Source organism: Podarcis pityusensis (genome assembly GCF_964106645.2).
Source record: "Podarcis pityusensis genome assembly, chromosome: 10".
Lineage (NCBI taxonomy): Eukaryota > Metazoa > Chordata > Lepidosauria > Squamata > Lacertidae > Podarcis > Podarcis pityusensis.
Window position 1 is genome coordinate 41,314,284 of NC_138035.1, and position 27,534 is coordinate 41,341,817.

At 42.9% G+C, this 27,534-nt stretch overlaps 2 protein-coding genes across 3 annotated transcripts in view; one reads left to right on the forward strand and one right to left on the reverse strand.

Annotated features, from left to right (window-relative positions):
* METTL25 (methyltransferase like 25) overlaps positions 1-19,647 on the reverse strand; it is a gene marked incomplete at its 5' end in the record, with an annotated part of 55,683 nt that extends 36,036 nt beyond the window's left edge. Inside the window, 4 exons of one of the 2 annotated variants that reach the window (XM_080971484.1) lie at positions 989-1,627; positions 8,838-8,944; positions 15,801-15,965; positions 19,359-19,647. In XM_080971484.1, the coding sequence (XP_080827610.1) occupies positions 989-1,627; positions 8,838-8,944; positions 15,801-15,965; positions 19,359-19,647 (1,200 nt within the window). The remainder of the gene's footprint in view (positions 1-988; positions 1,628-8,837; positions 8,945-15,800; positions 15,966-19,358) is intronic. The other variant, XM_080971485.1, reaches the window with a different exon arrangement.
* A 261-nt stretch (positions 19,648-19,908) lies between these two features.
* Positions 19,909-24,757, forward strand: CCDC59 (coiled-coil domain containing 59). The gene is made up of 4 exons (XM_080971531.1): positions 19,909-20,049; positions 22,128-22,353; positions 23,335-23,434; positions 24,421-24,757. The coding sequence occupies exons 1-4, from the start codon at positions 19,911-19,913 to the stop codon at positions 24,580-24,582; spliced, it is 627 nt and encodes a 208-aa protein (XP_080827657.1). The 5' UTR covers positions 19,909-19,910; the 3' UTR covers positions 24,583-24,757.
* Positions 24,758-27,534: the final 2,777 nt, after the last annotated feature.

The window sequence follows — 27,534 nt, forward strand, 5'->3', positions numbered from 1 at the left end:
TGAGATCACCATTAATGAATTGTCATACACCGCAAATTTTGAAGCCCACTATGTATGTGACGAGGCAAAGATCATTTGCATTATTCCTCCAGCTCTCTCCTACCTATAGGTGGAAGAGAATGGAGAAATTAAGGCCTCTTGGATTTATTAAGGTCTCTTGGGAAGAAGTTTCCACACTGAATATATTTACACCCAGGCAGTATGCTGTAAAAAGCAGCCACTTAGCTCTCGGGAGGTCGGGTGAGCTCCAGCACACCAGCCCCCTGTCTGCCACTGTTCTCGACGTGAAATATTTCAAGCTTCAAAATTAATAAAATGAGTTAATAAAGTGAGATGATAACTCAGGGACATTGTAAAATTAGCAAAAAAAAATTTAAATAAAGGGAATTTTTAGTCAAAGTATGTTCCTGAAATTTAAGGAAAGTGACTTTATACAGGCTATATGAACATGTTTAAATATAGGGAACAATGGATCAAGGAAATTTGAATGGCAAGAAACTTCCATTTATGAACCAAACCTCCACTTAGCTAAGCCTGTACTTATGAAACATTTAGTGTGGCACTTCTAAATAATAGCAATGGTGTCGTTATAAAACGGATCCGATGCTCTATTTCCTCTGTGCTGTTTAAAAAAAAATGTTATAAAGATGTAGCAGAAAATATTTTTAAAATGAGGTTAAGTAGCCTAGAGTTCTACTTCACAATTTGCCTTATAGTGATGACCAGACCAGGAATTCTATGTAGGAGGGAACGTAGGAGGGAAAGACCACTCCTATTCCAGCTGACTTGGAAAAGGAACTTTCTTTCTTTATTAATAGCCAGCTGAGAGGCTAATAGCATATGTCTCCACATTGGCCACAGAGGATAGACTTTGCTCTGTGGCACCAGCAAGGAAACACAGTCTGCTTGCTCTTAGCAGGACTGTAAAAGTAATAGCAGAATGGGTTTATTCACAAGCAACCTGGATTATAACAACAAGCAAAATAACCTCCAGATCTTCAACAATGTCTCGCAGCTCTGTTTCTGCAGTGACGTATGACGTTAATGGAGAATATATGTTGGCTTCTTTTGACCGGCTTGCTTTCTCTTTAAGGGAAGCCATCTTCCTTCGTTCTTTCTCCTCTTCACAGAGCTCCCTACAATTACTTCTGGTTGAGCAGTCAGTTTCCACAGCGTCAGCAGGCAGAATACTTAGGAATACATTTTCCGGAATGTTGCTCTCTTCGGGCTGCAGCTGAGCCCCCGAGTGAAGTTCATACTGTTTGTTAGTAATACACTTATCAGAGTCTGTGAAAACATCAGCTGTTTCAAAAAGAATGGAATCTGGAGCAGCCACCTGGGCCTGACTTTGAAGACTGTTATTAGTACTTAAGAGCTTTTCACTGATATTTGCTTTACATTTCCCTTTATCTTGCTGTGGCCTTTCATTTGCCTCTTCCAACACTTGCTCTCTGACATTTGCTCTTCCCCGTCTTTGATAGGCTTTCCAGTGTTTCTTCAATTTCCTGTTCCTTTCATTAGCTCCGTGGGTGTTTGTGTTTGAGGAATCAATTCCGTAAACCTTCAGATTATACTGCAATGACAAGAAGGAGCTCAGGTAGCCTTTTCCAGATCCCAGGTCAATAACCTAGAACACAGATAAAAAAATAACTTTTTAAAAGTAGCAGATACTATTTGTAGGCAGCAACTATAAACCATAAAATTAATTGGGGGGGGGGGAGGAGTGTAGGTCCTGTGATTTAAATAGTTCTGTTAGCGTTTATATCTCCCTCAAGGTTAGCACAAGGTAAAACTATACTACCTGATAATGTCACAATGCAGTAATTTAAAATTCAAATGTCCTAGACTCGGAAACAAGTCTTTAAGAATTTGTATTTGGTCTGCAAATTTCTCCCCCGAAAGGGTAATTTACTAGGACCTGAGGAGTGACAAAGAGAAGGTCTTGAGCTCAGGTGCTCCCTCCCTAAACCTCTTCAGGAGAAGTGGCTGTATGCATTGGAAGAAAATATTACATTCAAGCACAGTATGATGTTTAATAACAGCATTTCAATATCATATTTCAGTTGTTCCAATTGGTGTGTGTGTGTGAGAGAGAGAGAGAGAGAGAGAGATCTCATAAACCTTTAGAGAACAGAACTAGAACGCAGGCCCAGTATCGAAGCTGGTGAGCTGAGGCTAAGAGAGCAGTGGCTTGCCCAAGCCCATCTAGTGAACTCACAGCTAAGGTTAGGTTGTATACATATTCTTCCCTTCTTACACACCAGCTTTCTTGTCCTGGCTGGTTCATTCATTCACCTATCCTCAGAATGAATGGAGAACAAATCCTGGTCCCAGGTTAGGTTAGATTCTGTGAGGAAAATATCACTTGAATGAGCCCAGAGGAATTCATTTTGAGCTTTTCGTCTCCATGAAAGAGCTGCTCCCAGACTTCCAGGAAGTGGATTTCCCCATGCTCATTCCTGCTATTATTGAGAAGTGTGTGCTTATAATCTGTTTTTATCGTATACTTCTACCATACCTTGTTGACATTAGAAAACACGGTCAATTAAAGTAACTTTCACTCTGCTAAATAAGTTCTTATTTGAATTAATGTTCAGTTTAGCTTTCATTAAGAATATACAAAAAGTCACATGGACATGTAAAGAGCCTCCAATATTAATGTTAAAATGAATGTCCCACTCTTTTTATGGAAGTGCTTTTGAATCCAAAAAAGCTCTCTATCAAATATGAAGATCAACCCTTAAAATTTTGTCTCACACTATAGAAAGAACGGTTATCAATATTACAAAATGCAAGTATTTGAAATGGACAGAACTTACAAAGGGAGAAACTGATTGATGCTTCCATATACAAAAATACATCTCATACCAGAATCTTCCATTTTCTATAGACAAAGGTCTGAGAGAAGAGGGAACATTCTCTCTTTCCTTCTCAAGCACATGAAATCTACACCAAATATTCTCATCTGCAACTATGACAAAAGGAACTTATGAAATGATTTCCCAACAACTGGTGAAAACGTAACACTCTATATTAATGTAATTTACAATCTCTTTGATCCTTCAACACCTTTGCTGTGGTTTCGATATGCAGTTCAACCTTTCTTTGACAGGAACTTGAGGCTTAGGCTTAAAACAATAATGGATTGTCCTTTACTGACCTCTAGTGTCTGTCAAATTGCCAGTGCTACCTCAGCAAGCCATTTCTACTCAATTTTTTAATCAAGGAAATCACATATGTACATCAACACTATACATTTTTAATGAACATTTGTGTTCCCTTTGAAAAGTGCAGTGAAAGTTATGCTAAGCACATTGAAATAAAGCACACTGGAAAAAGCTAATCCCCACTGAAATACCACTGACTCAACTTGGAAAGGCAATGCCAAGAATAAACTATTAAAAGTGAAAGTTCCAAGACATAATGAAATCTTTATTGGGTTAAATACTATGTCCAAATACAGTCCTTGTAAGCAACAAGGCAAAAACTTTAATGCAACAAGGCAAAACATTTTAATGGCAAGTCAGAAGTAAAGCTTCAGCCCAAAAGCTGGCTGCATGTGTACTATTCAACAGATATTAAAAGGACCAAACTTAAAAAGCTTTATCAAGGGCTATGTTCTATTCTAATGGTTTTTCATGCTATTATAGTTTATATTTGTTTTGTTTTTATCTCATTATAAGCTACAAAATTCCCTGCAACTTAGTTAGCAAGGGAAACATTTTAGAAGTGAATTATTTTTTTAAATTACATAAGCTGGGTTTAAATAGCATGACAGACAGGGAATGCAATTAAGCTGGCAGCTGGAATAGGCCTTTTCCTCCCCCCCAGTGGGCCCCTCACTGCTGGCCTTGGGGCTGAGCCTGGCGAATGGACTCTATCCCCCTAGTCTGTTCTCTGGATCTTTAGCCTTTTGCCATGTATCAGTGGTACATTTCGGTCTTTTCTAATTAACATTTGTTTACAGGTGGTAACCATTCTGCACACATCTGACTGATTCATGATCACCAACACATGCATCACTTTCAACCCCAGAAGAAGGTGGAATGGGGTGGTGGCGCAACGGGTTATGCCCGACCACCGATGAACACAATGGCCCAGAACACTCAAACAGGGAGTCGCCAGTATTTGAAAAGGTATAATTTATCACTGGCTTGCTTTTAAAACCTAGCAGACTATCCGCATGTTCTGGAAGTGTTGGTAAATGCCAAAGAACATTTACAAACACAAGCATACGGTATACACGATTTTGTCTTTGAAATGTACCATAAGAAAACCAGGTTGGGGGGAAAAGTCTCTATCATTCAACAAGTTGCAGTTTCTCATTCACGAAAAAGATTGTTCCCAGACAGGAGCCAGAAAAGACAATCACTTGCCACAGCAGGACAACTGATTCTTAAAGACACTTCAAGTCTTAACGGTTCAAGTAAGGTTCTATTTGCACAGAGCACGGCTACTACCATTATGAGATTGCATCTTCTGCCCAAATAAGACCTAACTAGATGCTCTCCATATGTATAAGCTTTGGGAGAGATTCAATGAGCACAAGCATTTCAGCTTCCTTCCACTCCTTCCTCTATTGCACTAGCAGAATTCCTTGTGCAGGCTTCCACAGTGGATCTCCTTGGTTGAATCCGGCACTATGAGTAGAGAAGGGAACCAAAGAACTGCATTGCTGGCCCTGCCCTCAGCATCATGAATGGCTATCGCTCTGTCTCCTGGATTTCCACACCATCCACGAGAAGTTGCTTATTCAAAAGCTTTCCTGATACAAACATCAATACCAACGTAGAACTATCCAACGTACAACTAAAGAGGTAAAGGTAAAGAACCCCTGGACAGTTAAGTCCAGTCAAAGATGACTATGGGGTTGCGGCGCTCATCTCGCTTTCAGGCCAAGGGAGCTGTCGTTTGTCCGCAGACAGGGCAACAGGAGCTTACTCCGTCACGGTGATTTGAACCGCTGACCTTCCGATCGACAAGTCCAAGAAGCTCAGTGGTTTAGACCCACAGCGCCACCCGCGTCCCATTAAACTATCCAGGCATCAGAGTCAGTGCCATGCATGATATTGGGGATGGGGCTAGCAACACAGTCCACAACCTCCTTCTCCACGTGGAGAATTGGGTAGGACTATTGTTGGTGGGCCGTGCAATTACATACTAGCAAAACCTATTGCGTTACAGGGTGCATTGCTAGTGTGGTGCATAGTCACACAATCCCCCCTAACCCTGTATATCACTGGGAGCAGTGTGGGAGTAACCAGGGGATTGTGGCAACCAGGCGGCTTTGATTAACTAATGAAATGGGCTTAAAGATATCCATTTATGGGTCTTGATACTATTCTTGCCTCTTGTTTATTAGCTTGCATCTGCACTAACTAAGCCAGGAGGTCCTTTCCAAGATACTTCAAACTACATGTAAAACAACAACTTGACTTGGTCCCAACACAATTCAATGCTATTGTAGAGAAAAGGTTTTATATATTTTTTTAGATTATGCCTCAGTGTAGTATTAAAATACTATTACAATTATTTTCTTCATCTAAAACAGGGATGAAGAACCTGTGGCCCTCCAGATGTTGTGAAGACTGTAATTCCATGGTCTCTGAACACTGGCTACGAGTGATGGGAGTTGGAAACCAACAACATCCGGAGGACCACAGGATCCCTTTTTTTTAATCTCAAGGCATCCAAATTGCAGCCATTCATAAAATAGACAATGAACTTGATTTTTTTTTGGTAAAAACCTGTTGATTAACTTCGAAAGTAATAGTTTTCAAAATAAGTACACCAGAGTCAACAGTGGTGCAGGACATTGTTTCCTTGGGGAGGACCATGGGCCTGGAGGTCACAGAGGAGGACGTCAGCGAGCTGGTGGAGGAGCACGACCACGAGCTGACCACCCAGGAGCTGGTCAAACTGCAGGCAGAGGCTGCGCAGGAGCAGGCCTCGCTGGAAGAGGAGGAAGCAACTGAGGAACGGCTGTCCTCCAAAGAACTGAGGGACATTTGCCAGAAGTGGAAAGATGTGCAGGCTTTTGCACAGCGGCACCATCCTGACAAGGACCTGACACGTGACCTTGCGAACACTTTTGATACGAGGGTCATGTCGTCTTTCAGGGAGGTGCTGAAAAGTCGGATGAAGCAGCAGACCATGGACAGGTTCTTCAGCAAGAAGCAAAGAGTGAAAGAGGAACCTTCTTCGAGTTGTCCCCCAGAATCTTAGAAAATGTATGTACAGTACACTTTGGTGATTTTTAAATGCTTTTCTGTCATGTTTAGAAACTTAAATTATTGTTCCTTCAATTTTTGAAATGCTCTTTACAGTATGTGTGACTTTAAAGAGCACTTAATAAACTCTTTTTGTAACAAATTTGGCTTTGTTTGGACTTTTTTTGACCATAGGAACGCATTAATTGATTTTCAATGCATTCCTATGGGAAACCGTGCTTCGCAAGACGAAAAATTCGCAAGACGAAAAATTCGCAAGACGAAAAAACTCGCAGAACGAATTAATTTCGTCTTGCGAGGCACCACTGTATACCGGTATGCACTTTAATTTTGCTATACAACCAACCACCATACCATCACAGTATCTTCTACCACCCATTATACATTGCAGGTAAAAAGTTGAAACTAAGGCCAGAGACTGGAGTCCCTTAAAAAGAACCCTCTTAAAAAGATATGTACTGTTGTAAACCATGTGTTTGTGTTTTTCATAGCACTACACTTTAATTATATTTGGCATACTTTTATGAGAAGGGCTGAAAAGAATCCAATATGAAAAATCTCTCCTAAAGTCTTGCATTTTTTCCATTAACTAAAACCAGGGAGTGCTTTTATCCACCCCACCCCCCATATGAATTCCAGTGTAACCAAAAGGCCATTTGGGGGTATTAGGGATTTGCAATTCTGAGCAAACAATGCAATATTACAATGCATTGATTGACTAAAACGTTTAATCATAAACAGCCTCTATTTTACAAAACAATACAAATACCTTTATTGGCATTCCAAGTCTCTATTTTATATTCAGTGCAAATTGTGGAAAGTCTGGGTTACAATTAAGACTGTAAGAACAGCCTTCTGGATCAGGCCAATGGCCCATCTAATCCAGCATCCTATTCTCACAGTGGCCAATCAGATGTCTGTGGGAAACCTGCAAGCAGGACCCAAGCACAAGAGCGCTCTCCCCTCCTGTGGTTTCCAGCAACTGGTATTCAGAAGCATTCCTGCCTCTATCAGTGAAGGGAGAGAATAGAAGTTATGAATGGTAGCCATCAAAAGCCCTCTCCTCCATGCATTTATCTAATCCTGCTCAAGCCATGTAGGCTGGTGGCCATCACTGCCTCTTGTAGGAGTGACGTCCAGAGTTTAGCTATGCGCATAGCAGTCAACGTTTCCCTTTTCTAAAGGGAAATTCCCTTATTCCGAATAGGGTTCCTTGCAAGAAAAGGGAAAAGTTGACAGCTATGACCATGTGCTGTGTGAAAAAGTGCTTTCTCCTGATTCTTCCAACGTTCTGCTTCAAGGGATTGCCCACAAATTCTAGTTTTATGAAAGAGGGAGAAAAACTTTCCTCTACCTACTTTCTCCAGGCCAGGCTTAATTTTATAAACTTCTACCATGTCACCTCTTACTTGCCTATCTCTAAACCAGGCACCCCCAAACTCGGCCCTCCAGCTGTTTTAGGACTACAGCTCCCATCATCCCTAGCTAAAAGGACCAGGGGTCAGGGATGATGGGAATTGTAGTCTCAAAACAGCTGGAGGGCCGAGTTTGGGGATGCCTGCTCTAAACCAAAAAGTCCCAAACACTGCATCCTGTCCTCATAGGGGTGTCTCTTCAACCCCCTGAACATTTTGGTTGCCCTTTTCTGAACCTTTTCCAACTCTGCAATTACTGCAATCAGATGTCAAACCACACAGTCTAATTTTACAGTGAAGAAGAAGAGTTTGGATTTGATATCCCGCTTTATCACTACCCGAAGGAGTCTCAAAGCGGCTAACATTCTCCTTTCCCTTCCTCCCCCACAACAAACACTCTGTGAGGTGAGTGGGGCTGAGAGACTTCAGAGAAGTGTGACTGGCCCAAGGTCACCCAGCAGCTGCATGTGGAGGAGCGGGGAAGCGAACCTGGTTCCCCAGATTACGAAACTACCGCTCTTAACCACTACACCACACTAGCTCTGCAATGCTATACTCACTTCAGAGTAGACGTACCGAGGGTTGCGCTGAAACAAAATATCACAACAGAACAACGTAATAAAACCAAGTTAAAATATCAATCACGATAACCAGGAATGCCAGGAACTGGTATTGATGGTCAGGGAAATACTTGGGGAAACAGGTACATTTTCAATCGCCATAGGAAACATCCCAGGGTCATAGCCTGCACAGCCTATTCCTGACTTGGAAGTCCCCTGTACACCAGTGGACAGTCATGGGAGTAGCAGTATTGCCTACGGTTCTTCTGCCTGTGGGAGTGCATGTTGAGTCCAAAGTCCCTTCCCCTTAACAGTCCCTAAATATTTAACAGGCTCCTGAAAGCACAAAAACTATACCTATGCGTACCTGTTTTCTGGCTGGACTACTGTACTCTGTCCATGGTCCTGATGTCTAGTTTTTACATCCACATTTCTGACTTCTGACTCTTGTTGAAGTGTTTGATCAAACCTGCAGAGAACTGAATCTATAATCAGTGGTTTCTTGATCGCATTTATTATCCCTAAGGGGCTGGGGCTAGTCCATGGGTCTTTGCTTTAAAGTCCAAAACTGGAACAAGTATGACTTTACTTTTTAAAATAAGTACACAATATGAAATCATAAGAATTCTTACCTGATTTAGGCCGTAATACTTTGCAATGCCGTCTACTAACTCTGACATCAGCTGCACTTCATGTGACTTCTTATTGTTCATGAAGTCATCCGTTTTTATCTCTACTTCTGATCAACACAAAATGCAATTGAATTAGAAGGGTTTAATTTTTTAAAAGAAAATGCACAACCAATTATACACCAATTCTGAAAAGCTGATTTTATTGATTCTTATCAGTAAATATTAGTTTTGCTTAGGCCCAATTGATTTTCATCGAATAAATAAGATAATTCAAAATAATAAGATCTAAAACTTGTTAATAAAAGCTTTTGTCAGTGACACCCCACATCGGGCCATTTTGTTCGAAAGTGTTCACCATGTTGATTTGTTCCTTTTTTCAAATTATTTTTATTATAACAAGAAAGGGGAAATTTCCAATACAAACAGGAGAAAATAACAAAAAAGCATTAAAATCCTATGCAATGAAAACCAGCAGGAGAAGACAAAACAGTTACTAGGGAATTCTCATGCAGACTTGCTAAATTAAAAATTAAAGAATGAAGGAATGAAGAGTTAACATCATTGTTTCCCAACGATACCAGTAATCCATCTTGAGACTTGCCAAAAGGGCTGTGCTTTTAAACATGTGGCAGTATGGTCAAAAGCTGTCATCATACAGCAGATTTTATCAGCTCCCCAAAAAAATAATACTGACAAACAAAATTCAAAGAAGGCAGAAACCAGCCATGTCATTTTTGTGTTCTGCTATCAAATTTTGATGTAGTCAAAAGAAAAGATTGACTAAAGTTTAGGTTTCCCATAAACACCAAATATCATGCTCAAATACGAGTTGCTTCAGTACAGGGAAATCCTGACTCCTAATTGTTTAAAATACAAATAATGGATACTTGAAGGAAACAGTTTAAAGATGCTTTGGTAGCAGAAGCCTCTCAAAGGCTTAAGCACTCCATAGCACCATTGATGTTTCATGAGGCCAATGCTCTTCTGAGATATACAAACAGCTGCAATTTAATTTTAAGAGGGAAAAAGACACTTTTGTAAATGTAATGATAGAAGTGGGTAGCATGTTTCCAAGTTATTTTGGTTATTTCTGAAGCAGACTGTGTAGCTCTTCAAAGCAGTATCTCTGACATATTTTTCTTTTTATGTTGATAAGGAAAATCATAAAAACCAGATGAAAGAATTTCGAGAACAATATGTTTGAATGTTGTAACATTCCTCTCTTTGTGCACATTTCTTTGTCAAAAAATGCAATTTGTTCAAGAACATTTCTCAACAGTTAACAGATGTGCCTCTTTTCTGAAATACAGAAATGAATCTAGGAATGTCTGGAAAACATTCTACATTTAAAGGTCCCAGTGATCATACAAAAAGACCATATTACAACCCTGAAGTTGGGTATTTGGCCTCACCAGGTGACTGCCAAGCAATTCCATTCAACTTAATAGGTTTCTTTTAATGTTGTTAAATACAAGGAACTTATTCTGGATTCAGTTTTGTTCTGTTTTTACGGTTTCAGATTATATTACAATTATGTGCCCCATTTATAATGGTTGTGAGTTTTGTATCTACTATGCAAGTTTTAGGACACTGAGATAGGAAGAAAGTCAGCAGTTGTAAAACATAAAGCAAGGTAAAGTGGTCCCAATTGCCAAGTGGCAGCTAAAATTTGAGTGTGAAGTTGAAAACGAGGGACCTAGACGTAAGAAGCACTAAATGTGATATTACTATGGCTGCCCTCCTGGACCATGCGACTAACTATGCTGGCTCAGTGTGGCTATGATTTCTTTCATTTTTTTGAGCAGTAGCTCCCAGTTTTGAAACTTAAGTTTTGAAACTTACAGGATTTCCAAAAGCCATTTGACATGTGAAATTCAGAGAGAACTATTCAGAGAAAAGAAACAAGATGTTCTGCTGGGAATATATAAGAAATCACACACGGCCAAGTGTATGACTAATAAACAAAAATTTGAACACTATTGTTGCAAAAAAAGAAAAGAAAAAAGTAGGATGCCCCAGTAATGATGTTTGAAGAGATGACTAGGATTGCATTTGTATGCACTTACCTGGAAGCAGGGGCCTTCCTTTTCAATGTGTGTGTGTGTGTGTGTGTGTGTGTGTGTGTAAACTTACAGAAGGACTGCTCTGCTGCCCAGGAAGACTCCCCTGTGGTGAGTGCCTGAGGGCCCTGCTCTTGCCACTTCCCATCTGGCCTGGGGCGGGGCCTGAAGCCTCACAAGGACTGCTCTGCTGCCCAGGAAGACCCCCCTGTGGTGAGTGCCTGAGGGCCCTGCTCTTGCCACTTCCCATCTGGCCTGGGGCGGGGCCTGAAGCCTCACAAGGACTGCTCTGCTGCCCAGGAAGACCCCCCTGTGGTGAGTGCCTGAGGGCCCTGCTCTTGCCACTTCCCATCTGGCCTGGGGCGGGGCCTGAAGCCTCACAAGGACTGCTCTGCTGCCCAGGAAGACTCCCCTGTGGTAAGTGCCTGAGGGCCCTGCTCTTGCCACTTCCCATCTGGCCTGGGGCGGGGCCTGAAGCCTCACAAGGACTGCTCTGCTGCCCAGGAAGACTCCCCTGTGGTGAGTGCCTGAGGGCCCTGCTCCTTCTTGCCACTTACCACCTGGCCCAGGGCGGGGCCTGGCAGGCCTCACAAGGACTGCTCCTGCCACTTACTATCTGGCCCAGGGTGGGGCTTCACAAGGATGGTTGTTGCCACTGATGCTGCTACTGCCCAGGAGGACCCGGAGGGGTGCAGAGTTCTTTTTAACTTGTTTATTATTATTATTATTAAATATTTTCCTTTCCCTTTAGATTTTTTATATATGGGGGTGGGATGGATGTTTGGGTGGGCTTGGGAATTTGTTAGATTTTGATGAATTTGTAATTTTTGCAGTTTTTATTTGTATTGTTTTATTGTTTTCTGGGTTGTTTTGTTTTTTGTTTTTATTGTTTTAAGGTTTTATTGTTTTAGGCTGCGAAAGAATGCCATCAATGGAGGCTACCATGAGGCCTGGGATTGCTACCGTGGAGGGGCGAGGGAGGTATGGCGGTGGGGGCAGATGTTATAGGCGAAGGGGATCGAGATATGGATACGCTCGTACCCCTTCCAATCTGCGCCCCATCCCGAGGGACGAGGGTAGGGTGAGCAAGGATTACTCACCTCCGTCACTGGTGCTGTGCAATGCCAGGTCTATAGGCAATAAAACCGCCACCCTGCGAGATTTCTTTATCTCGCAGGGGGTCGACCTGGCTTGTGTGACGGAGACCTGGGTGCGCGAAGGGGCAACAGTTACCTTACGAGAGATGGCGCCCCCAGGTTTCTCCGTCCTCCACCAGTCGCGGACTGTGGGCCGGGGGGGAGGGGTGGCATTATTAATCCGGGAAGATTGTCCTTTCAGGGCTCTACCATCGCCATCGATCCCCGGCATTGAATGTGTTGGCCTAGTGTGGGGCTCCGAGGAGAGCTTGGCTGTCTGGCTGGTGTACCGGCCACCTAGCGCACCAGCAGCCACCCTGTCAGGCCTATTGGAGGCGGTGGCCGGCTGGGCCTTGGAGTTCCCTAACCTATTGGTATTGGGGGACTTTAACATCCATGCTGATGCCACTCCCTCCTCACAGGCTCTGGACCTGGTGTCTTCCATGGCGACACTAGGGCTCTCCTAGTTTGTTTCGGGCCCCACACATCAAGCAGGCCACACGCTGGATTTGATCTTTGGCGTAGGTATAGATGTGATCATGTCTCCTTTGATGAAGGTGCCATGGTCTGATCACTACGCTCTGAAAGCCAGGATTGACTTTCCACCCCCACCCTGCTTAGGTGGCGAGCCGATTTGGGCTCGCCCGCAGAGGCTGATGGACCCTGATAGATTCCGCCAAGCCTTGCGGGACCTTGCTCCCCCTGGCGACTCATTGACTGAGCTTGTTAAGGGCTGGAATACCCAGCTCCTGGCAGCCATCGATGAGATCGCACCTAAGCGCCCTCTGCGACCCCGCAGAAACCGGCCTCCCTGGTTTACCGAGGAGCTCCGGAAAATGAAGCGGGACCTCAGACGGCTAGAGCGAGTATGGCGGGGTGCCCGTGACGGAGCCTCAAGAACATCTTATAGGGCTTTTATGAAAACCTACGAGATGGCGGTGAAGGCTGCTAAGAAGTCATACTTCTCGGCCTCCATTGCATCCGCTAGCTCTCGCCCGGCGCAATTATTTAGTATAATCAGGTCTTTAACGTCCCTTGAGGGACAGCCAAATTTAAATAACAATTTGACACACAGCTGTGAGGCATTTGCGAGCTTTTTTGCGGAGAAGGTCTTGTTGCTTCGCCATGACCTCCCAGCCAATTTGGATACAATAAAGGAACTGGAGGCCCCTCGACTGTCCTCGGGTCCAGTATTGGACCACTTCGACCGGATATCCCCAGCCGATGTGGACAGACTCCTCCGAGCTGGAAAGCCCACCACCTGTCCTCTCGACCCGTGCCCGTCTTGGCTGATTAGAGCGTGTCCAGACGAGGTGCGGGCCCTCCTGGGGGATATCATCAATTTGTCCCTTGGCACGGGGACATTCCCAGGGGAACTGAAGGAGGCAGTGGTGCGCCCGCTCTTAAAGAAAACATCATTAGATCCTTTAGATCTATCCAATTACCGCCCGGTTTCGAATCTTCCGTTCCTGGGTAAGGTGATTGAGAGAGCGGTTGCTGAACAGCTTGGTGGTTTTCTGGATGAAACATCGGCTCTGGATCCATTCCAGTCCGGCTTCCGCGCTGGTCATGGGACCGAGACGGCTCTGGTTGCCCTAACAGATGATCTTCGTAGACAGCTGGATCGAGGCGGGTCGGGGCTGCTGATTCTTCTAGATCTGTCAGCAGCTTTCGACATGGTCGATCACGAACTTCTAGACCACCGCCTTGCCGACATGGGGATCCAGGGCACAGTCCTTCAATGGCTGCGCTCGTTTCTCTCTGGTCGGGGACAGAGGGTGGCGCTTGGGGGGGAAATGTCATCGCGCCACTCCTTGGTGTGTGGAGTACCTCAGGGTGCGATACTCTCCCCGATACTTTTCAACATCTTTATGCGCCCCCTCGCCCAGCTTGTTCGGAGTTTTGGGCTGGGTTGCCATCAGTATGCCGATGACACCCAACTCTATCTGTTGATGGATGGCCATCCTGACTCGGCCCCAGACACACTGACTAGATGTTTGGAAGCTGTGGCTGGATGGTTTCGTGGGAGCCGGTTGAAGCTAAATCCTTCGAAGACAGAGGTCCTGTGGCTGGGACGGGGCGATATGGGATTGGGGGGGCAACTCCCATCTCTTGCGGGGGCGCAATTAGTGCCAGCACCGTCCGTTAAGAGTTTGGGTGTAATCTTCGACACCTCCCTTTCCATGGAGGCGCAGATTGCAGCTATAACAAAGGCGGCATTTTTCCATCTCCGCCAAGCTAAGCAGTTGGCTCCTTACCTCTCTCGCCCTGACCTAGCCACTGTGATCCATGCGACGGTCACCTCCAGACTGGATTATTGTAACTCGCTCTACGTGGGGCTGCCCCTGAGACTGACCCAGAAACTCCAGCGGGTGCAGAATGCTGCAGCGAGACTCCTTACGAGGTCTTCGCTGCGAGATCACATTCACCCGGTGCTATACCAGCTGCACTGGCTCCCGGTGGAGTACAGGATCAGGTTTAAGGTGCTGGTTTTAACCTTTAAAGCCCTATACGGCCTAGGACCCTCGTACCTACGGGACCGCCTCTCCTGGTATGCCCCACAGAGAAACTTACGGTCTTCGAATAAAAACATCTTGAAGGTCCCAGGCCCCAGAGAAGTTAGGCTGGCCTCAACTAGAGCCAGGGCTTTTTCGGCTGTGGCTCCGATCTGGTGGAACACTCTGTCACAAGAGACCAGGGCCCTGCGGGACTTGACATCTTTCCGCAGGGCCTGCAAGACAGAGCTGTTCCACCAGGCCTTTGGCCAGGGCACAGCCTGACTCCCTCCCTCAGCAATCTTCGCGGAGCTCTGGCCCAATGGTTGCCAGTGGCTTGAATTAATTAATTTTATAACGAATGATTTTAGACTGTTGTTTATGCTGTACTTTTGTACTGTTTTATTGTTGTTAGCCGCCCTGAGCCCGGCTTCGGCTGGGGAGGGCGGGATATAAATAAAATTTATTATTATTATTATTATTATTATCTGGGTGGAGAAAAATCAATGATTTTTAAAACAAAACAAAAAATCGGATTTTTTAAAAAAATAAAATGCTTTTGGGGGGGAAATCTTTCTAAAGATAGTTTTCAATTTACCATAAGTTACATTATAGTCCAAAGGCTATTCATCAGGAAATAAGGATTTGTTTTTAATTATGTAGAATGAGGCTTTATATGCAATGTAATTTTTTTATATAACTGTAAAAACTACTCTGAAAATTTATTATTCCAAAAATGAAATCTTCATCTGGTTGTAAATATTAAGATTATATCTGCAAGAATGAGCCTTTCTGTAAAAAAAAAAAATTAAATCAAGTCGTACTGACTAGTGATTTCAATCATGATTTCAATCAAATCCACCCTGTGGTGAATCAAGTGCTTTTGCCTCTTTATTAACTTGCCTTCGGATCACCTCGTGTGTTGTGTTGTGCGTAGTCCCTACTCATTCCTCCTCCACCAAACCAGATGCTTGTCCCTTCTCTCCAACTTTGGAAGATGTTCTCCCTTCATGAAGCCTCCTAAACGTACCAGAAGAAGTTTCTACCAGAACTTTAGCCCAGCTCTACCTGGGAGCAAGCCTAGCCTCACATAACACAGCCGGACAGCGAGTAGACATATATATAGGATTGTGCTACATGTAAGTTTTAAAGATTTCTGAATTGCTTAGAAAAGGAATCCAGAATGTCATAACGCATGTAAACAAGAACAGGTGAATAGGAAGGAGAAAGCTTTAAGGAGATATAAAAATAGATTCCAAGATTATAACTTACCTGACCTTGGCTGCTGTGTCCTTTCCAGTGCTTCTAGCATCTCTTCTAAGGAGATACACACACCAAGGTTTGGCATGGAGTAATATTTAGCAGCGAGAGCAAAAGCCTGCACGTTGATCAGCCTCTGAGAATTTTCACAGAAAATGTTGTAAAACTCACAGCTATCTGTAAAAAAGAGAAGGAAATACAATTAATTTTGTAATTACCGTATTTTTTGCTCTATAAGACTCACTTTTTCCCTCCTAAAGAGTAAGGGGAAATGTGTGTGTCTTATGGAGCGAATGCAGGCTGCGCAGCTATCCCAGAAGCCAGAACAGAAAGAGGGATCGCTGCTTTTGCTGCACAGCGATCCCTCTTGCTGTTCTGGCTTCTGGGATTCAGAATATTTTTTTTCTTGTTTTCCTTCTCCAAACACTAGGTGCGTCTTGTGGTCTGGTGCATCTTATAGAGCGAAAAATACAGTAACTGTAGAGGGATAACTCCTTTACTCCAAATCTTAATGCAATCCAACAAAAACTGGATACCCACAAAAAAATATTGTCACCTCACCTTTCGCACATCACACTATGGATTCTGATAACTGGAGACAAGAGTCACATTGAGACTGCTAGAATATATATATATATATATATATATGGCATATGCCTAACTAGCCATTATGTAACCTTAACACATAAAATGTCCTTTTGTGATGAAAATGCATATATATTTGTTTCTGCCTTTGGGGGGGGGGGCAGCGGGTTAAAAACCAGCTAGATCCAGTTCACACTGAGTTAATCTGTAGTTTCAATTTACAGTTATGGCAGAAGCTCCTACAATACCAGCTGGAACAAAACAGAAATCAACAGTGTCAATAAACTGTTAAGGATTGCTGATTTCTAGTCTTTTCGAGGTCAGCATCTTGTTCCTTTCCTTTTGCAAGCGAAAATTTGAAAACTGAAGAGCAGGCGGGCGGGGGGGGGGGATATGGGAGTGGGCAATCTCTGCTCAAAAACAAAAGCAGACTTCTTTCACCCATGGCAGAAATGTTCAGCAGCTTGGAGGGAAAGTAAAAATAATCTGCATTTATTTATGGCAGTTCTATCCAGCTCATCCTTCAGAAACCTCAGAATGGCTTAAATGAGGTTTTCAAGTACTGTACTTTCATTTTAAAAGTACCTAAAATATATAGGCACGGTACAGACTTTAAATAATAAAACAGTGCCTGCCAACAAGCTCAGAAATAGGTGTGGTGCAAAAGAAAAAAAATATGAATGGGCAGGGGAGAGGAAAAGAAGCTGCTGGAAGAGGAGCCAAATGGCAATTGGTCCTGGCACTAACCAGATGTGCATATACTATGACCTCACACCCATTTTTTGGTTTGTAAATACACAAAGTGGGCTTCTCCCACTTGAGAACTTTCCTGTCTTCAGGTAAAGCAGATTATGGTGCTGCAGCAAGAGAGAGTAAGTGGCTAAAGTTGACGTTTCTCCACCTACCACTATCTGAGAAAATGAGAATAAGGTTTATCTAAATTTATAATCTGGCAGAATTAGGATGGGCTGCACAATGCTAAAGCAGTAGTAACACATTAAATAGCACATGCTGAGGAAAATACCAATGTCTGGCTGTCAAGTCAGCTATCTAGAAACCCAATGCTACTTTATCTGCAGCTGGATATCAAAATTTTTATACACTGTAAATCTAAATGCATGCTCAGGAAGGAGTTTAGTAGTCATTGACTGAATGAATGGTTGCATGGGAATCCTTGAGTTCCATTAATGGAAATAAAGTAGAGATATAAATGTCATAAAATAATTTAATCTCCTCTGGACGCAAGAAATATATGATTAGTCTGCAAATTTGATTCCATTAGTTTATGACTGCAAATCAGAATCCAGAATTTCTTTCCTGCCCTAAGTAAAATGTAGCATAGCAAAGCTAGGATTACTGGCAACTACTGCAATTGTGAAAGATCACCAGTTTTATCCAGAAATATCTGGGTACATTTTACATTTCATGGCTCCACTGCTTACAGCTTACCATGTCCCAACACTATGCTTTCTTAGATAATTGGTTAAAACAATGTTTCCAATACTAATATTATTGTTCTGGTTAACTTCCCCCTCCCAATACTGTTCCCTTTGTGGTTATGTTTTATTATGTTGTTATGCTGTTTAAAATGTTACTATTAAAAAAACATTTTAAAATATTATTTCAAATAGTTAATTTCAATTATAATAAATACATATGTTATGTAATCTCACAGGGGTTCCCAAACTGTGATCTGAGGGCTTTACTCAGGGGGTTTGCGGCATCTCTGTGGATTTGTGGTTGAAGATGAGAAAAATCAACATTCATCTTGATTTTTAAATTGTATCTTTATTGCTTCTTATATATTGATTTTTAATTGTGTTCTACGGAATTCAAACAGTAACACAATAAAAATGCAAGAAACAAAAGAAGCAATAAATATACCAATTAAAAATTACACAGCATCTGCCACATTATACAAATAGTGTTGCCTTATGTCCTCTTTTTCCCCATATGTCCTCTTTTTCCCGGACACATCCTCTTTTTCATGGGTATGTAAAATGAGAGCCATCATAGCAATCCACGGTTAAAAGCAGAAGTCAGCAAATGTGTCCGCTTCTTTGGTCTTCCAACTATGGCAACCCTGCAACTTCAAGTTGTCCACAGCGGTGGGGAGTTTGGGAACCAATGTGCCTAAATAAATTCAAATGTCTCATTGCAAGCAATGCCGTTCATTGCACGAATATATCATGTACGTGGCTTCTTGGCCTTTGGGCTAAAATCAAGTGCCGTAAATATATCATACAGATATCTGACTGTATAAGCATCTATCTGCAATTCAACATTTCCTTTCCTTTCCTTTATGTTAAGATCATTGATAAATAATGGGTTCTTTCTCTAAGCCGCCTTGAGTTCACTTGTTGGAAGAAGGCGGGGCACAGAGATCCATAAACAAATAATAAAATACAGTGGTACCTTGGTTCTCAAACACCTTGGTACTCAAACAACTTGGAACCTAAACACTGCAAACCTGGGAGTAAGTGTTCCAGTTTGCGAACGTGCTCTGTTTTGAGTGCTACACTTCCTTTTTGAGTGTTATGCTGAGGTCTGTCTGTTTTTGCTATTTATATTGCGTTTTTGTGACTTTTTGGTTTTGTTTCTGGGACTGTGTGGAACCCAGTTCACCTACTGATAGATTGTGTGACTGCAGTACACTGTTTATTGCTTCCATTTTATGGATCAATGGTCTTGTTAGATGGTAAAATTCATGTTAAATTGCTGTTTTAGGGGTTGTTTTCAAAAGTCTGGAACGGATTTAATAATCCATTTTGCACTACTTTCTATGGGAAAGCAAGTGCGCCTCGGTTTTGGAACGCTTTGGATTTGGAACAGACTAACGGAAAGGACTAAGTTTGAGAACCAAGGTACCACTGCAATAAAATAATGGCAAACGCTTTTGTTAATAGCCAGTGGAGACCACCCCCCGCACCCCCCCCCGCCCACGTGCGCTGCGGGCCGCCTTCTAAGCAGCGTGGAGGCGCTTACCGGCGGCCTCCTCCAGGGGGCGCTGCAGAGGCGGCTCCTCCAGGAGCTGCTGAAGCCTCTCTCCGCTCAGCGCTTCCAGCACCGCCTCCGGGGGAAGCGCCACCATCTTCTCCCACAGGCCGCGAGTGTAGAAGTCCACCGTGTGGGCCCGGCACAGCGAAAGCATCCGTCCCAGGAAGCGCGCCACCGCCCGCAGCCGCGCCACCACCGTCTCCGCCGGCAGCTCCGGGGGAAGAGGGCGGTTCGGCCCGGGGACCGGCGCGGAAGCCTCGCGGACGGGCCGCGACATCGCCGGCGGGGGGAACGGATGAAGCCGAGCTGCTCAGGCGTAAAAGGAAGGGCTCGGCGCTCGATTGGGAGAGCCTGTCCGTCTCCAAGGACGCCCGTTCGCTCTCGCCTTCCCTGCCCAGGCTAAGCGAATCGAGCACCGACAGAAAGGCCAGCGATTTCTCTTCATCAGGGCTAAGGCGGCGACTGCCGCGGTCGAAGAGAAGCGGGTCGCCGATTGGATTATGTCATCGGCGCGCGACGAAGCCGAGCGGAAGTTAGCAGATGGCGCCTGTAGCGAGGAAGAGAGAGGCGCCGGGCGCCGAGAAAGATGCTGGGGCGGAGAAGAAGTCGCAGGTTCGCCCCGGTCGGAAACGGCAGTGGAGGAAAGACCCGCGTCTGGTGCGAGGGAGCGTCCGGGAGGGTAAGGGCAGCCAGGAAGGAGCTGAAGGCGGGAGGAGGGGGGCGGTCGTTCCTCCTATACTGGCCCCCTTCCATTGCCTTTAAACTTTAATTTATAAACACTGGGCGATAACCAGCTAAGTCGTACTCTGAATAGACCCATTGGAATCAATGGTGCACGTTGAATTATTATTACTATTATTTCTACCTCGCCCATCTGGCTGGGTTTCCCCAGCCGCTCTGGGCGGCTGCCAACAGAATATTAAAAACACAATAAAACCTCAAATATTAAAAACGTCCCTAAACAGGGCTGCCTTCAGATGTCTTCTAAAAGTCAGAAGAATGTGGCTAAGTTTGGGTACCCATTTCGGTCAGGGTTTAGGCCCGGCTTTGGCGCAGAAGCTGCTTTGGTTGCCATGCATTTGGTTGTCACTAGAGGCAGGAAAATGCGTCCTTGTTCGTTCTCCTTGACCTCCCTTGGCAGCTTCCGATATCATTGACTGTGGTATCATTCTGGCTGTCTTGAGTTAGGGGTGTGTGGTACTTCTGGATCCACTGCTGTCGCCTGAGATTCAAGTGGCTTCGGAGGCGCAGAGTGCCTTCTTTCAGCTTCTGCTGGTGGCCCATCCTGGACAAGGAGAGCCTCACTACTGCTGTCTATGCTCTGGTATCCTCTAGCTTAGACTCTTGCAACACATTCTACATAGGGCTTCCACTGAAGACAGTTCAGAAACTTCCACTGGTGCAAAGTTTGGCGTCCGGGTTGCTTACTGGCGCTAGACAGTTTAAACATATTACAACCGTTCCTGGCCTGACTTCCCTGGCTGCAGATTTGTTTCTGGGCCCAATTCAAAGTGCTGGTCTTGACCTATAAATCCTTAAACTGCCCAGGGCTGTAATTATCTCAAGCACTGCCTTTCCCCATATGACCCGGTCCAGACCCTGCAAACATCTTTGTGTGCCTTCTCCACAAGAGGTCTGGAAGGTCCCAGTACCAACTGGGCCTTTTCTGCAGTGGCTCTCCATTTGTGGAGTGCTGTCCCGGGGAGCCTCACTTGGTGTGTTCATTACGTATCTTTAGGTGCCAGGCAAAAACATTTTTTTTATAACCAGGCCTTGGGCTAATTAATGTTCTGTCGCCTTTAAAATGGGTTTGTGTGAACCACCCTGCAATCTTTGGATAAAGGATGGTATACAAATTTAATAAATAATAATAAGATTAACCACAAAATGTAACATCCTGGCAAAACATTTTATTTAAATACAGTGGTGCCCCGCAAGACGAATGCCTCGCAAGACGGAAAACTCGCTAGACGAAAGAGTTTTCCGTTTTGGAGGTGCTTCGCAAAACGAAGCTCCTATGGGCTTGCTTCGCAAGACGAAAATGTCTTGCGAGTTCCTGCGGGTTTTTTCCCCTCCCCCCCCCTTTTTCTAAGCCGTTAAGCCGCTTATCTGCTTATCCGATAAGATGATAAGCCACTAAAAGCGCTAATAGCGCTAATCCGCTAATCCGTTAATGGGCTTGCTTCGCAAGACGAAAAAACCGCTAGACGAAGAGACTCACAGAACGGATTCTTTTCGTCTTGCGAGGCACCACTGTATTGTTCACTTAGAAGTGAGCTTTGCGGGGCTCGTAGCTTAGGCTGCAGTCCTAACCCTACTCACCTTGGAGTTCAGTTGGACTTGCTTCTGGGTAGACACAGTTAGGACCTCAGGCTTAGTAAGGGCTGCTAAGTATAAAGTTTGACCTTACCTACCTGTACAACAAGGTCTTCCATCAGTTTGCAGAGGAAGAGACAGTGATCACATTCACACATCACAGGAACCCAGCTATGACTTAGTAAGACCATGTGAAAGCAAGGGCTCCCAGAGAGGAGTTTGCAGAAAGGGTGAAGAGCAAGGTTCAGTTCTTATACATGAGCAAGTCAGCTTGCTCAACATTCGAGTTGACGCTATTAACTACAGTTCTTCAAGAGAAGATGGAGCATTATTTCAAAGATCATCTGGAAGAAACATTAGTAAAAGAGAGTGCTATGTTATAACATTTGTAGTTTTAAGCACACTTTTTTCTTATGCCACATCTTTTTCTGGTTTGTATAGGTCAGGGTTTTGCCTTTTGGAGAAAGCAAAAGATCCAACGTGACTACAAGAAATTGCTTAAAAAGGAAAGCAATGCCAATTCTCAGAAGAACATTGGGTACAAAGAAGATTACCCAGAACACCTGAAGCATCTTTACTTAGCTGAAGAGGAAATGCTTAAGAAACAACGGAAGCCTAGGACTGTTCGCCCTTCTGTACCAAAAGAAGAGGAAATTGCAACCACAAAGTAAGAAACCTTTTGGGAACTGCTTTTATCCTATAATTCCTTTTTAAAGGTGAGCCTAGGTTATTCTTCTAGCAGGTGTTTTCACAGCATTTTAGTTCCGTTCAGTGTAATCTTTCATTTTCCAAGCTTAGTTCAGTGAAAAAGGTAGCAACTAGCAGTAACAGCATATAAAATAGTTCAGCTATTTTAGGATTTGGGCCAAATTATAGTAAATTGTCCTAAGGGATGGGGGTGGCGCTGTGGGTTAAACCACTGTGCCACTTGGGCTTCCCGATCGAAAGGTCGGCAGTTCGAATCCCCACGACGGGGTGAGCTCCCGTTGTTTGGTCCCAGCTCCTGCCAACCTAGCAGTTCAAAAGCACAAAGTGCAAGTAGATAAATTCCTACCTCCGGCAGGAAGGTAAATGGCGTTTCCGTGCGCTGCTCTGGTTTCCCCCAGAAGCGGCTTAGTCATGCTGTCCACATGTCTGTGGAAAAACTATCTGCGTAAGTGGACAAACACCGGCTCCCTCAGCCTGTAAAGTGAGATGAGTGCCACAACCCCAGAGTCCCTGACCACGTTTGCTGAGGTTGATAGGAACTGGAAGGCACCACATTGGCTGTATAGAATAAATTTGGGGAATAAAGTTACAGTACATATAAGGAAGTTATATAATTACATATGCATTTTTCTTAATAGTTGCAAACCACTTTTCAAACATAATAAATCTCAAGCAGCTCAAAATAGTTAAATCAGATTTATAGGTAGATGATAATTGCTCTGAACATGATAGATGCAGAATAGCAGACAATGCTGCCTATCTGAAAGGTGGTGTTGGCAAAAGCAGTTCTGTAGGTCAGATGAGCAATAGACTCCTTTCCAAATGGTATTGAGAGGACCATTGAAAGCACTGAATTAGAATTGAAAACTTTGCACGAATAGTATAATTGCATTAATCGAAAATCAATACTTTTACTCACTGGTTTGTTTGTCTAATGCAGGTGCAACACGGTTCATCGAAAATTTAAAACGAAAACCTCAAACCAGAAAGCAAAAGAAGAATATGAGAAAATAAAAGCCGAACGAGAGACGAAAAAAGAGGTAAGTCTTAAAGTCTTAAGTTTCTCACAGAAAGTTAGCACTTTAGAGAGTGGGAAGAGGTGAGAGTTAATCAACAAGGGTTTTGTTTTATTCCCTGGCACTGAAGTTGATGCAGGCAACTTCTTTTGTCTTTTAGCTCATAATAATTTTATGCAACTCACTCTAGTGGGAAAGGGGTCCACCAGTCTGGTTTTTTTCATAATAAGAATTTATTAGTTTTCAATTACAGTCCAATAATAGCTTCATTATAACAATAACAATTTATAAAACAATTATTAATACCAGTCTTTCAAATACCGAATTATATAATTTAGTTAAAGTGGCCCCCTGCATGCTTTATTTGATGGTTTCATGATTTTCTTTATTTCTGCATTCCAAAATCTTACTAGTTTCAATTACATTCCAGTCATACTCATAATCCCTTATACAACAGCTGCAATATTAATAGCTTCTGTTTGTGTTGAAACATTAAATGATTTATAAAACTAAATAAGGAACTCAAACTATATCCTTGTTCTTCCTGTGGCAATTATTCTGTCCATTGTGTTTCTTCCTGTCCTTGTAAGATGTTATGTCTTCCCCCCTCCCCCCCGATTGTTGCTCTCATCAGTCATGCCCAAGAGATCCACCGGTCTGATGTCTTCTCAAACAAGTGCACTGTAGTCCTAACCACAAAGAACAATGCAATAACATAAGCAAATGTGCTTTCCCCCCTGTTTCAGAAAGACAATAGAAAGACAGCATTGCACTTTATCATTAGATAGGTAACTGTGTTGATGACTTATTTTTCACACTAAAAACATTGGAACAAATGAAGGAGGTATCATGGACAAATATTTTTAGATATCACCATTTATTTTCCTAGCATGTATACCTGTAAAAAGATATTTGCAACATGCATTTATATATATATATATAAAACAATTTCTAAAAAAGTACGAAAGTCATACTTCTTTTAATTACTTGGGTATTTTTTATTATTTCAGGCAGCCATAAAAAGAAGAGAAGAAATAGAAAAAGCTCAAAAGCTCTACAAACAGAAGAAAATGGAAGCTTATAAAATTTTAAGTAAAAAGACAAGAAAAGGACAGCCAAATCTAAACTTACAAATGGAGTACCTCCTTCAGAAAATACAGAAAAACCCATAAAATCTTGTTTTTTTAATTACAGGTGCAAACAAAAATGAGCCTTTAAGGTTATAAAACTTGTTATCCCTCCTCAGTATTGGAAAACCTGATATTAGAGAATTGGCTCTTGGGAAAGTGTACAAAATTATGATGAAAGTATTTTGAGGGTACCAGAATAAAATCTGTTTTCAAACTATCTGAACTTGCAAATCTGGGTATCATATTTTTCTACTAGTATTTTAAAATAAATACATGTATCTGCATTAGACCAGCAGTGGTCTAATATTAGCTAAAATCTCTGAATTCTTGTGGTCTTGGTTTTTTCCCCATCCAGCTGTTACTTCACTTGTGTTCTTAGAATGGACATCACACTGTTTACCACATCAAACACGAGACTATTCCTGATTCAATCTCACTTGGTATATAATTGTTGGAAGTGTGATTAATGGACGGAGGCTACTGATATTTTATTACATTAATGAATAGCGGCACTGCCATCAAGCACTAACTCATAATGAAAAGCCTGGTTGACACGAGTTTTATTGGGAAGCAAAGCAATATGTATTGATTTTAAGATAATGAAAAGTGGTTCTGTCAATAGCAGAATCAAAGAAGATAGGTAAATAAGCAGAGTCAATCCATGGAATGATTTTTCTTTTGCTGTATGATGCTCTTTCACAAATGTAACATCTTACTCCTGTGTATCCTCCTTCCAAGTCCGTCGTAGGCCCTGCAACGCTTTGGTTGTGCAATGATAGATGACACATATGGAGATACAGGTCTCTAATGCCAGGTTTGATCACTGAAGCTCACTGTTGTCAATGCAATAAAAAGCAATATGAAGCAGCTCTTATACTGGGGAGATTAAAATACTTTTTTAAAAAATGAAAATGGTATGTTTCTGCCTTTTTGCTTCCATTTGGCTAACACAGGCCTGGAGTGTTAAATTTCACGTGTGTTTTAAGTTTTACCCATGGATTGTAGGTGGGACACAACCACACACACACACCTTGTAATCAGACTGTCTTGCCAGAGTGGTGTATACCCTGGTTATCTCCCGCTTGGACTACTGCAATGCGCTCTGTGTGGGGCTACCTTTGAAGGTGACCCGGAAACTACAACTAATCCAGAATGCGGCAGCTAGACTGGTGACTGGGAGTGGCCACCGGGACCATATAACACCGGTCCTGAAAGACCTACATTGGCTCCCAGTACGTTTCTGAGCACAATTCAAAGTGTTGGTGTGGACCTTTAAAGCCCTAAAAGGCCTCGGCCCTGAATACCTGAAGGAGCGTCTCCACCCCCAGCGTTCAGCCCAGACACTGAAGTCCAGCGCCAAGGGCCTTCTGGTGGTTCCCTCTCTGTGAGAAATGAGGTTACAGGGAACCAGGCAGAGGGCCTTTTCTGTGGTGGTGCCCGCCCTGTGGAACGCCCTCCCATCAGATGTCAAAGAATTAAACAACTATCTGACATTTAGAAGACATCTGAAGGCAGCCCTGTTTAGGGAAGCTTTTAATGTTTGATGTTTTATTGTGTTTTTAATATTCTGTTGGAAGCTGCCCAGAGTGGCTGGGGAGGCCCAGCCAGATGGGCAGGGTATAAGTAATAATAATAATCAGTGCTTTTTTTCTGGGGGTATGCAGGGGTATGCATACTCCAAAACATTTTGTTAACCTTTGTACTTTTGTCCAAGTACTGTATTTATTTTTCCCGGTTTGATCTATAAAATGGTGATTTTCTTGAGTCAAAATGAGAGTACCTCTAAACATTTTTAAAGAAAAAAGCGCTGATATATAAAATAATAAATAACAACAACAACAAAATTATTACAAGGCTTGTATGGTGAAAAGGAGGAGACATGAGCTGGGGATTTGCCTCTGTGCCTTGCTGTATGTAGAGGATATATGCCTAAAACTTGAATGAGCTGATACATTTTGTTTCTCTTGCATCCATTGTTGTTGGTCAACTGTGAAATTAATTGTATGGTAACTTGTATGACACCTAATGGCAGATTTATCTGATACAGAAATCGTAATTCTAGCTACGAATATATATTTTTAAATACCATTTGAGTGGTGTGTTAGGTGTACTGTGTTGCAAAATTCACCCGGCGTTCCTTTAGAATTGTAGAGTTGGAACAAATCCCAAGGGTCATTTAATCCTACCTCTGCAACATGGGCATAGTCAGGGGAGCAGCTGCCCCCCACCAACTAAACAGATAAAACTACCTAACTAACTGACCAATCGAGTCGCAGATAACTTGGTTCTGCCCACCCCCAACAAGAGTCCCTAACATAAATCCTGGCTATGCCCATGCCCTGCAGTGCAGGAATCCTGCCCATAGCTATCCCTGGATGGGCTCAAACCACCAGTCTTCTGACTAACAGGTAGACTCATTGACCCATTGTACCACTGGGGCCTAAGGGAAAGTTACTTTTTCAAAAGTGTATATTAGGAAAAATTGCATACTAAAATGCATCAGGACTTAAAAAAAAAAATTGAAACAGGAAAAATGAAAAATGGAGAAAGAGAAATTGCCAGATTTGTCCATCCCTAGCTGCAAAAAGCAACCATTTACTAATTTATTTAAATAGATTTTCACAGTTACAATAGCTCCTTGCAAAGATTTTCTACTGCAATAAAACTTTAAAATGTGCCTGTCCTGTTTTAGGGAGGAAGTGAGACTATTTCAGCTTGCTTGTTCCTGCTTTAAATGCAGCATAATTGCTTTTCAGAAGCTTTTGGTTTTTAGCCCTTATCAATGAAACCCCACTGGGTGGCGGCATGGAGCTGAAATTCAGCAGCAAGACTACATGATCGTTCAATAGAACAGATAAAATCATAGTTAAAAAGATCCGGTGCTATTTGAAGACCTGGTGTGATTTCAAGAGCTTACAATCTTAGGGGAAAGAAATACATTTTTAAAGCATTGCCCAGGAAAGCATTTATCAACCAGAAATTTCAGTTTTAGGT

Bases quoted from the DNA above. Each gene is read 5' to 3' on its own strand.
- CCDC59 (XM_080971531.1), top strand. From the start codon at position 19,911: ATGGCGCCTGTAGCGAGGAAGAGAGAGGCGCCGGGCGCCGAGAAAGAT. The intron at 22,354-23,334 runs GTAAGAAACCTT...TGTCTAATGCAG, and splicing joins GAGGAAATTGCAACCACAAA to GTGCAACACGGTTCATCGAA. The intron at 23,435-24,420 runs GTAAGTCTTAAA...TTATTATTTCAG, and splicing joins AACGAGAGACGAAAAAAGAG to GCAGCCATAAAAAGAAGAGA.